General features: G+C 46.5%; 1 protein-coding gene across 2 annotated transcripts in view; it reads right to left on the reverse strand.

Annotated features, from left to right (window-relative positions):
* The window catches only part of Mcub (mitochondrial calcium uniporter dominant negative subunit beta), a 57,138-nt gene extending 46,017 nt beyond the window's left edge, over positions 1-11,121 (reverse strand). Inside the window, exon 1 of one of the 2 annotated variants that reach the window (XM_036190893.1) lies at positions 10,743-11,121. In XM_036190893.1, coding sequence (XP_036046786.1) covers positions 10,743-10,877 — 135 coding nt within the window. In that variant the 5' untranslated portion in view covers positions 10,878-11,121. The remainder of the gene's footprint in view (positions 1-10,742) is intronic. The other variant, XM_036190894.1, reaches the window with a different exon arrangement.
* Between the last annotated feature and the right edge of the window lie 1,169 nt (positions 11,122-12,290).

Here is a 12,290-nt window from a genome sequence, read left to right on the forward strand (position 1 = left end):
GAAGAGCTCAAGTTTCCATCAGTCTGGGCCACGAGACTCTGTCTGGGAAAGAATAAAAGGCAACGCAGAGACAATGGTGCCCAAAACACAGACCCCCAAATACAGTGGGGCACAGCCAAAAAAAGAGCTTGTTTTTTCCAGTGGGTAGACGGTTGAGGGCCCTAAGATTTTCTGGGAACACAAGTTCCTTGGATCCAGTTGTCTTCTCAGCTTCTAGAGGGTCAGCTGACTTCAGAAGGTGGGAACAGACACCCTATATCTGCATTCTAGCCCACTGGAGGAGAGAAGGGAAGGAAGAAATTGGCTTCCTGCTTCCTTCCCTTCCCTCCTTCTTTCCTTCCTCTCTATTATCTTTCCTTGTGGCAATCCTCCTGTCTCTGCCCTCCTGAGGGGCCACAGGAATGATTCGCCACGCCTAGCAAGGCAATCCATTCCCTAACTAAAGGGTGAACCAGCCATTATTCTAATCACATCCACCTTCCTTGGCATAGCTAGAACTTGGTCATAATCTCCTACCTGAGTGCCAAAGAGGTGAAGATGTAGCTTTTGAGAAGGACCCAATGTTATAGCCATAGCAACAAGATTGGTTATATCTGAGGAAACAGGCTAGGAGGCCATAGGATAGAATGAATTTTTGATTCAGTCAATCCCCAATCTATTTTTTAATGTGGCATTCCCAACTTGAAGTCTATCCTGGACCAATATAGGTCAGCCATCCAACTTCTTCCCATTCCCAGCTTATCCCCAGTGCACACATACAAAACCACCAGTGGTGTGGTTAGTGCGGGGCACCTCAGACCAGTAAGAAAAGAGGAAATGTTTCTCTGGAACACATTGACATTCTAGGAAATGTGTTCTGCAGCATGCAACAGTTTATAACAGAATTCTTGTATCATAACAGTGGTTCTCAACCTTCCTAATGCTGTGACTGTTTAATACAGTTCTTCATGTTGTGGTGACCCCCAACCATAAAATTATTTGAGCTGCTACTTCATATCTGTAATTTGCTACTCTTGTGAATAGTAATGTAAATAGCTGATATTGCTGATGGTCTTAGGTGACCACTATGAAGGGGTCAAATCCCCCAAAGGGATCAAAACCCACCTGTTGAGAACCTTTGTATTATAAAGTGCTACTCTATCCGGAGCTCCAATGGAAGTGGAATCACAGATGGTACTTCATAGAGAAGTGTATGTGGCTCTCCGCAGCAGTTCAGGGTGCTCTAAGCAACTGCTTGCAGATGTCCCTCTGACCAGCATCCTCCTCCTGTTCAAACGTGTCTGCTAACCCGTTCTCCCTGCTCTCAGAGCTTGCATAAATCTGACCTAATCTCTGCAACGTCTGGGTGTTTGAGACAAGATTTTGTTGTGTAGTCCAATCTGGCTTGGAACTCACTATGTAGACCAGGCTAAACTCAAAGTCCAAATTCTCGTGCCTCAGCCTCCAGAGCACTGGGACAGCAGAAGTATGGTGAGTTCCTCCTCCACAGTTCTCATGACATTCCATCTCTGAACTCTTCTAATAATTAATACTGTCTCATGAAAGTCAGAACCAGGCGGAGTGGTGCCTTCCATCACAGAAATCCAGTCTAACCAGGGGACAACTTCCCGCTAAGACCTTTTAGGAATGGAGGTGGAACGGGTCTTGGAGTTAGTCGCAGTGATAGTAGATAGTAGCACAGCAGAGGCTCTGGCAATAGAAGCAACCGCCCACACACACCCACACACACCCACACCCACACACCCACACCCACACACACCCACACACACGATATTTAAAATGCCACCCACTTATTAATGCTCCTCACTAAATCCAGAGAAACTGAACCAATGGCTAGCATCCTTGCACGGACCCTGCGGCTCTGTAAGGAAATAAGTCCCTGTTCAACATTCAATATCTGCATACTCTAGGCTGTGTAATTCTCCAGATAAATAGCACCTCTGTGCTGGGCTCAGTACTTGGTGTGGGAACACTCAGTAGTATTCAGAACTGAGCATTGCCCCCTCAGTGCTTCCTGTAGCGGATGTCAGCGGAGGAGCGATGTTTGGCAGTCTTACCCTTGCCTACACTTCACACCGAGGAGAAATGCCCACATTTACACCAGGAAGGGAAGTGCTGGTTCTCCTACTACAAAAACCACATTTCTTTTTTTAGGCTTATTCTATTTTATATTTTGCCCAGGAGTTATATTTTTGAGCAAATGTCTTTAAAATAAAATTTAAAGTAATTTCTAAATTACCTAAGTCTTCATGATTAAACCTGTAGTCCTGGGCTGGCGGGAAGGTTTAGCAGCTAAGGGTACCTCCCACCCAGCCTGAGGACCTTAGTTCAATCCCAGGACCACATGATAGGAGGATGTCCTCTGACCCCCACACCCCTCCCCAACACATAATACATAAATGTAATTTTTTATTAATTTATAGTCAGATGGAGCATGGTGATGCATGCCTTTAATTATATATAATATTATATAGTCTAACATAGTCTCCAGCTCTAGGTTATCCGACACCTCTGGCCTCTGCGGACACTTGCAGTACCCATACCCAGATACATAAGTAAAAATGAAATAACTTCTTTAAAAAAATCCTGATATAAGTGCATATCTGGTATAGAACTACATATGAGTTAAAACTCATATTTATAGTTTGGCTATAATAGAAAAGTACATAAAGCTTATTTTGGTTAACTTAAAAAAATCAATTATATACGGCTCTTAGGACAAAACGATTAATGAATTGTGCACAACAGTCTGTGGTCGTCCATTTTGCCATTTTTTCTACCCAACAGCCATTTGTCCTAACCTACTGCGGGGTGGAGGTGGTCAGTGACGGAGAGGATTCATTTGGACCACAGCGAATCACTAGGACCCAGCTGGGATAATCGCAAGAACACAGTTAAGTGCAACGCATGGCCAGTGACATGAGTGCTCTAGATAAAGGAAGTGTCATTTGCCTGCAGCTGTCAGGGAGCCTGCCACAAAACCAGGTGCTGGTGGAGATGGGTGGCCACTAGATGGGAGGGGTAAGCGGCAGTCTAGGGAAAACCATAGCCACCCACAGGAAGAAGAGAAACACAGGACAAGCCATGAGACAGACATAAATGAGCTCAGCCACACCGGACATGGTTACGTGGGGCATGAAGTAGGGAGCGGGGCTGGAGCAGGAAGCTGGGACACACTCTGGATCCACTGCAGCTTTCATTTGAAAGTTTACTTCTTTGGGTGTCAATAACAACAAATCCGTAGAAAGATCTTTTACAAGCTTCAGAGAAACTGCTTCCTCTTGAAGAATGAAGTTGTTTTTAATTCTCGAGCAGCGAGCAGCTCTGCAGAAGTGAGCTGGCAGGCTGTGAAATGCCACAGATATCCTCCAGCAGGCGTTCAGAAAGCCCATACTGTGCCGATCTGTTTACAAGGGTTTCTACACCAATTTTTCTTCTTCCAGGTTTAGGGTCACATTACTGTCATCCTCTAGAAAGCGCAATTATTCATTATTATTATCCATTAATAGCCTTTAAATGCAGTCTTCAAATAGCTCATTTAGAAGCCAGGCACGATGGCACACACCTGTAATCCCAACACTCCGGAGCTTGAAGTGGGTGGATCTCTTGAGCTTGGGAGCTGGAAATCAACCAGAGGAACACATAAAAGGCTCCCTCTAAAAGGCCAGAAAACCGGCACCATTGCTAGGGAAATTCATCTAACATTTTACAAATTTTACAGCCGCCCCCAATGAAGAGACCCACAGTCAGAGAAACAACAAGATTTTGCCAGAAGAATCACAGTCTGTTCATTCTTCTTGACAGGTTCAATGAGGTTGTTATTTACTGTTTATGCCCAAGAGGTTCAAAGTACATGAGCTTATCTTTAGGAGTCCAGAAGGTGATTTTTATTTTGGCAGTTATAAAAAGTGGGATAAAACAGGATTACTAACTGTGTTGGTAGCAATTTAGAGGGGGAGGAAGAAAGAAAAGGGAATATCCTACTGAGCTTAGATGTCTACCCAGTCCAGTAACTGTGTCCCAAGAGCCCCAGGGAGGCTCTTGCCAGCCTCCAAGATGTCTTCTCTCTGAGGTTTGCCACGAGGCATGGAGCCCTTGCTTGTTTCTTGATAGGAGGTCACTTCATTGAGTTACACACTTCCTATTTTTCTGTACAATGTCAGAATATAACTATATGTTATATAGCTATAACAATGTCAACTTTAAACCTATTTCTTGCTTCTCTTTTACTGTTTATTTCCTGCCCTTTAATCTAGTCAAACAAACTCTCTTCAATGGACTTGCTTACATTCACCCATCAATTCTTACCAATACTCTAAGTCTCAAGACAGAAACTTCGGGGGGGGGGGATGTCTCAAATTGTAATACTTTCTAGTCCCTTTGAGTAAAACTTGGTCAAACCAAATAATACCAGTTAGAGTTGGGAGTAGTGGTATATGTCGTCAGTCCCAGCACTCGGGAGGTTGAGGCAGGGGGTTCTCTGAGTTCAAGGCCAGTCTGGTCTACATAGTGAGATCCAGATCATCCAAAGCTACATAATAAGACCCTGTTTCAAATAATGATAAAATTAAAATGCCAGTTAGGGGTTTATTAAACTGGAAGTTCTGAGGTTTATAGGCCTAGATAATTGAACCAACCCTCTTTTACTTAAATGTGGACAACACAAGTAGCAATAAAATAGGAACATGTAGAACATGAAGGTAGGAGGAAGAAAAGCTGAGGAGCCCAGGCCTGAAGCAGGCCTCAGTGCTCGATGCACTTGTCCGCATCTTGGAGGACCTGAACCCAAATCCCCAGAAACTCAGAAAAACCACAGGTGTCAGTTACCCTGGGGTGCCTGCAGTGAGACAGGAGGCAGAGACAAGAGAATTTCCAGAATATAAGGTAGACTGACATATGTAAACAACAAAGACATCCTGCTTAAAACAAGGTGGAAGGCGAGGACCAACACCCAAGCATGACCTCCACAAGCATACCCCACACACACTTCATACACATACACCACACCCACATTTATCATATATCATATGCATACACCACACATACATCATATGCATATATCACACACACATATTATACATCATACACATAACACACACACACACACACACACACACACACACACACACACACACAGCATTACAGTTAGTGTCTCACAGCAATTCACTTCATCTGACACCTCTATGGGAAAAGCACCAAAGAGATAGTGAACAAGAAGCAAATGGTCTGCCACGCTCCCACTCTTTACTTCTTAAGACACATTGGTTCAAACACCAAAGTGCTGGTTTTTTTATACTTCTCAGAACTGTATTTACAATCACCTTTCTCCCATGAAAATGATTATGAAAAAATGGGTGATGATACAGTGGGCAAAACTCGGCAGAGGACATAGAGCTGAACACTATAGATGATAAAATGTCTGCCGTAAGCCTTCGCGTTCATCAGAAGTGAGCTGGTTCTCAGCTTTCCAGCAGCCGGTACCCAGAGATGACACCAAGTCTGCTTGCTGTTCCCCATGACAACTCCTCCTCTGTCTGTTCAGGAGAACCCCACCCCTTCTATATGGAGACCACACAGCAGTTTCTTCCCTGGCTCCTCTTAAAGGCTCTGCTCACTGATCACATCCCACAGAGCTGTTGCTCAAAGGTATGTCAGTGTGGGAAACTCAGTGGAGCCATTTGGGTCTAGAGTCCCAAGACTCAAGGTTTAAATACCTAGCTCACAGCCAGAGTGCTGGCGTTGTGTAAAAGCCAAGCATCTGGGCTGGAGAGATGGCTCAGGGGTTAAGAGCACTGGCTGCTCTTCCTGAGGACCTGGGTTTGATTCCTAGTACACATATGACAGCTCACAACTGCCTGTAACTCTAGTTCCAGGGGATCTGACATCTTCTTCAGGCCTTTGCAGGTACCAGGCATGCACATGATACACAGACATATTGGCAAGCTAACAGTCATGAGCATAAAATAAAATTCAAAATTATAAAAAGAACCAATGATACCAGGCTAAGTGGGATTTAAAATAGATTCCTAGAATATGCTGTTTTGTTAATTGCTTATTGGCTTATGGCCTTTATGTTAGCCTATAATTAATACCTATAGTGATTTTAGAGTTCTATTATATAGAGAGAGTTATATATATTATATAGAGAGAGTTCTTGAATAGATAACATTTCATAGATGAAGATACTAGAATGAAATATTGAGGGGCTCATTTTGTTTTATTAGGGCATAAAAACCCAATTGAGTAAATAAAACTTCTCTCAAAGGGTGTGCTAGCTTTTTGCTCAAGGAAAAGCTTCCTGACACTATCAACTCTAGAGGAGGAAGAAGTCGTTATGATTCACGATGTAAGAGGCTTTAATCCGAGGTCATCTGGCCTGTTGTACTGACTGCACAGTGTAACCTGGAGAAGGCATGTGGCAGAGGAGCCTGTTCACAACACAGCAGCAAAAAGAGCCAGGAGAGGAGCCCCAGTCCCAAGAGCCCTGTCACAGGCACTGCCCAGTCATCTAGCATGCCCCCACTAGGTCCTACCGGTCCCATCATGGGCTTTAGGGATACATTCAAGGTCCCAACTGTAACAAAAGGAATACGAGCCAGGCGGTGATGGCGCACGCCTTTAATCCCAGCACTCAGGAGGCAGAGCCAGGCGGATCTCTGTGAGTTTGAGGCCAGCCTGGGCTACAGAATGAGTTCCAGGAAAGGGGCAAAGCTACACAGAGAAACCCAGTCTTGAAAAATAAAAAAAAAAAACCCAAAAAACCAAAAAGACACACACACACACAAAAAAAACCCAAAAGGAATATGCGAGGTCGTCAGCCTTGGACCACAGGGGATCAATGAGAGAACATATTTGATGTGGGACATACCTTTGCCTCCTTCGGTGACCTCCTTCAGTCCAGGTCACTAATTTCTCAAGGGACTTACCAATTTTTAAGGAAATCATCGGGTACATGAGTGGCAGAACGCAGATGAAGGCCAACAGAGATGAGTCCTTCACTATGCCACCATATGAGGAACCCAAGATGTGTCCCAGAGGTTCAAGGAGCTGAGCAACACTGACCTGCACACCAAACTCGGGGCCTCATGAGGAAAGTGGGTCAAGACCCCTGGGTGGGGGCTCAGTCAGTCCTCCAAACACTTGCTTCCTCATCAAGTGGACAGAAGAAGATCAAAATGGACAAAGGTCAGCCACGAGAAAGCAGCACTGTACCGACAAGCTAAGACAGAACTCTTCAATCATGAAGCTTTCTGAAACTGATCCTTCAATGCTATGTTCCATCCCTGGGTGAGAAGATAGCAAGATGCCAGGCCCAGAGATGAAAAGGGGCTTTAAGAGCAAGAAGACAAATCCCCTTGGTTTTCAAAGTGGGGGACAAGCTCACACAGACTGAATGGCCTGGGCAAACTTACAGAGCCAAGAGGTGACAGGGCCAGGCCTGCTGGCACCCCATGCCCCAGCTGCCTAATACCAAGGAAATTAGATGATCTGCACAAGTGGTAAGCATCAAAGAGTCAGCAAATATTTCACCTCAGCCTTTCCAGCTTAGGGCCTTATCAACAGAGACCTATCTGCCAAGACGAAATGATTTCCTAGTCTAGTTTGCTACAAAACAGCACAGATACACTTCATGAGAGTAAGTAGGAAGCGATCACTTTTAAAGCACTGATTCCTACAGTGCTTAACAGAGAAACCAGTCTAGAACTACAAAGTATCAGTCTCCAGTGTAACCTAGAGAGAGAGAGAGAGAGAGAGAGAGAGAGAGAGAGAGAGAGAGAGAGAGAGAGGGAGAGAGGGAGGGAGGGAGGGAGGGAGAAGAGAAGAGAAGAGAAGAGAAGAGAAGAGAAGAGAAGAGAAGAGAAGAGAAGAGAAGAGACGAGACAGAGACAGAGACAGAGAGACAGACAGACAGGCAGAGAAGTCTGAAACCAGATGTGGAAAGCACATCATCACTCCAGGAGCAGACTAGAGGTGAAGTAGAAGTGTGTGTCAAACAGGAACCATTTGCTCACTAAACCCCACAGACGAAACCAACATTTCCAAGTTAACATCTTGTAGGGCCTGAAACATCTGGATGCTTTGTTTCTGAAAGTTACAACGCAAAACAACACAAAACAAAACAAAAAAAGCAATCTTGACCCTTGAGTTTCTCAGCAAACTCCACTTGCCTTTTAAAAGATTGTTAAACAGCTTGTGTTTGGGATTTAAATGAAGTTTTGGGAGCACAAAATCCTATCAGGATTTTTGTTTCTTTGTTTGTTTGTTTCAATCTCAGCAGCAGAAAACCCAAAATTAAGGAAGGCACAAGCAGGAAAGAGCTTTCTGTTTGGAGACAATTCACCAGGCACTGTAACCGCTCAAAGCGATGTCCATGTGCACCAGCAGGAGCCTCCAGTCACCCTGACAACCACAGCCAGAGCACTGGAGGCAGAGAGGCTGTCACCAGACATGATGGTCATGGATTCCAGGCCAGGCCAAAAGTAATGCAATACGGCCATTTGTGCTTCGGATAAGATGTGTTCTTTAATAAACAATTCTGCTACGTTAAACATACCATTGTCAACAAATAGTAAGGTTTTTTTCCTACCCATAAAACACTGGCAGTTACCCACCCACCATATAAAAGATGAGAACTGTATACTTCTCAAAGTTATTAAATGCACACTCATAATTTTAGAAAAGTCCAATTATAGTTGGGAATGCTTATTAAAGATGTGGCTTATGACAAGTCCTTGCAAGCTAGGATTTTATGAGAAAATCATTTTTCTTTATCCTTTTTTTTCTACCCTGTTTTCATGGGCTTTGGGTGACATTAATGCTTTTTGTGGGGAAACACGCAGTGGCGATATTTGTCTTAAGCCTCAGGGCATTTCATATGGAAAGCAGTGAGATATTAGAATAAAAATGTCCCTATAATGGGGAGATATGATATGCAGAAAATGGTTTAGCAGTTGTAGCTGAAACTCTTTTTTTTTAAGCTGAGGATCGAACCCAGGGCCTTGCGCTTGGTAGGCAAGCGCTCTACCACTGAGCTAAATCCCCAACTGTAGCTGAAACTCTTAAGGAGCCTGGAGATTGCAAAGCTGTACACACAGAGGCAAACCCGCAGGCTTGGCTTTATTATAGGATGGGATATTTTGTCGCATGGGCAAAATGGTGGATGCATTCTCACTTCTGAAATTCTGCAAATTGTCTTTATGGCCTAGGCAGCTCACTTGAGACTGCAGATTAAATCATTCAAACGTATGGCTTCTTAAGATGCTGAATGAGCTCCAACCAAAGCGTTAACCATCGTCTCCCTATTATTAGACCTCTTCAGCCCCTCTGTATCTTTTTTCATTAGAGGCAGGTATGCCATGGTATCTATCTAGCCTCAGGTGGACAGTGCCCAGAAAAGGGCTTGGACTGGTGTTGATCATTTGAGAACGGGCAGCCAGTCTTGGAAGCCATAACATGCTACTCCAGGTATTTTTAATGGGCGTGGCCTAGCAGTAGGTGGGTGTGGCCTAGTAGAGTGGCGCTTAGTAGTTTGATTCCATTCTCAGCACTACGAAGTTGTCAAATAAGCTTAATAATAATTAGCAGTATTTAGTTATCATGCGTGTTTCTGTGATGTGAGGCAAAGAAAGGAGTAGGTTGTTGAGTGTTTGGAATGTCTTTGACTCTGAAAGGTAACCTTTCAAGTACGGTTTTCAGAAGCCACTCCCCCAACCCACCTTCAATGAGTTCACCACGTTAGGTTTTCAGGAGTTTGCCTTTTTCTTGGACATTAGCATCAAAATGGACTTCTTCACTTGCTTTCATACATTTAAGGAAAGTGTTTTTCAAATGCATTGAAATATTTCCTGCACCAATCCAAATTTTGAAGCACTAAGATAATGCTTTGGGGCAGAATCCAAGGATGGGGGTGGGGGTTGGGCACCAAAAGAAACAGGAAGTGAAAGTGTCAGAGCAGAAGCCGCTTCTTTCTCACTGCCCAGCTGAAAGACAACAAATAAGTACATATATCGCTCTGCCTTTAGCAATCTGAAGCTAACCCAGTAACTGAGGGTGGGCCGACTCGTTTCTCTCCTACCCCCACCCCCCAAGCCGCCGCGTGCCCCCAGGCAGCCTGAGGTTCTTTCCCTCTGGCTCTTCCTACGTCCTTTTTGGTGCACACCCACACTTCTTCCCTCCTCCTCGAGGTTCCTCACAGGCCATGACACAAACAGTGTCCGCCTAAATGTTACTCACAGCACACACTTCTGATTCACCACTGCCTCCTGTTTACATGTAATGTGTAAAAGGGAGGGGCTCGGGGTTTGGAGGATGGACAAGACACGGTCCTGGGCCAGTCCACCCTGGAGAAGACAGCCCTGGTTATAGCCTACCCCGATGACAGCCACCTTGGGGATATCCCATCCCTGGACGCAGATACCTTGGACACAGCCACCTGGCAGACAGCCCACGCTGAGGACAGCAGAGCGCCCTCTCCGGGCCCCTCCTCCACCCCAGTGACACAGATCGCAGGACACCACGGTGGAGACTCTTGGGATCGGCTGGCTGCACTCCCGGGAGATGCTCCCCACGCAGGTCACTCTGGCCCGTCGCCCCGCAGCCCAGGGACGAGTCGCCTGCGGCCACCACCTGTGGGGCACCCGACGTGCGGAGCAGCACGCAGGAACAGCCTGGCTTTCACTTCCACCAAAGTTGCCCGACGCAAACTTTCCACCCCCAGCTCCCCAGCCCGCGTCGCTCCTTACCTGGGGTGTGGGTGGCAGTGGCCTCGGGCACGCACGGTGGCGGGCTCGGATCGTCTGCAGCAGCCTCGACCGTCCCAGAGAGAGCCGGCTCGGGAGCATCCTCCCCGGCCCCAGCTCCTGGCAGCAGCGGCGCATCCTCCTGCCGCCAGAGCCCAGCCGGCTCTGGGCTCAGCCCGCCCCGCCGTCTGGGGCGGTGACGGGAGGGTGTGTCCCCGCTTCCACTTCGCTTGGTGCACACGCGGGCGCCAGGCTGGTATTTTTCCTCCGACAAAAAATAATAATAATAATAATTTTTTAGAAAGAGCAAAGTGACAGGATTCCCGGACTTACGTTTCTGGTGCTTCTCTTCCCGCACACATTTATTGAGAAAAGAACAAGAGCCGGGCTCACACCACGCAGCTGTAGATGTAGACATTCACTGCAGCCAGTGCCGGAAGTAGTGAGGCACGCCCGGGACTTAGATTTGGAAACAGAGGCCTGATGATCGGGAGTTCAAGGCCACCCTCCACTAAATAGTTGGAGGCCACTCTGAGCTACATGAAACTCTGTCAACAACCCGAACCAAAACTCCCACAACCAGTTTCTGGCATCATGTGCTGGGAGAGTAGTTCTCTCCATCCACAAGAACGCTGCTCCACTAACTCTTCGAGCGCACCCATACCCCCCTTCTCCCCCACACCTCCCCACCCCCCACCCCCGGCCTCTCGCCTTTCCTTACACAGGAAGACCCAGGGCCATGGGGAAAGGACTTCTGGGATGGGGCAAGGGAAAGGTACCTGGAAATTATTCTTCTTTGCCCAACTGGAGAAAGGAAGAAAGAGAAATGGATTTGCCAAACTCCACCTCCAGGAGGGCTCCGGGGCTTGAGATGAGTCTGCCCGGCCTGAGCCCATGGTAGAGTCAGCCCAGGGCTCTAGGTGCGCCAGAGGTTTGTAGTTCATTACAGGCTGGCCCAAATCCAGACTCTGGGAAATCTTCTTCCCCAGCAGAACTGGCTTCTCTTTTGGGGACAGATGAAAGGACCCGCTCGCTCTCCCAGGGGCAGGAGTTAAGCACGGTGAAAGCGCTGTTAAAAACCACTATTAGTGTTAATGATCAGTTCTGGAGGTTCGTATTATAAGCACTCTTGACGCTCACTTTCCTGTAAATAGCAAACATGTGGGAGTGGGGAGGCAATTTGGCTTCCTAGTTGGCAGCTGTTGAACTTTCCCTTGATTCCATGGCTGCCTGGAGCTAAAGGACTGTCAGCCAGCTACTCTGCCATTTGGAGCAGTCACAGATGCCTTGAGGAAACTACACGATGATCAAACACAGCTCCTGAAGTTACAGCCCTGGCACAGGCCTCTTTTTGCTAGCACACGCTCTGAAACTATTTTATCCAGCCCAGAGGGGAAGCACTTCGGCTGGTAGCTCAAAAGCTGCAGTGTTGTGGTTGATGGGAACACAAAGCATCCAGATGCAAGTTTTGCTGGGCATTTGCTGGTACAAGTACCCCTTCTCTAGCTATTTGAACCGGGTGTTTGGCTGGCTTGGTAGGCCAGCTGAGAG

This window comes from Onychomys torridus, chromosome 6 (genome assembly GCF_903995425.1).
Source record: "Onychomys torridus chromosome 6, mOncTor1.1, whole genome shotgun sequence".
Classification (NCBI taxonomy): domain Eukaryota; kingdom Metazoa; phylum Chordata; class Mammalia; order Rodentia; family Cricetidae; genus Onychomys; species Onychomys torridus.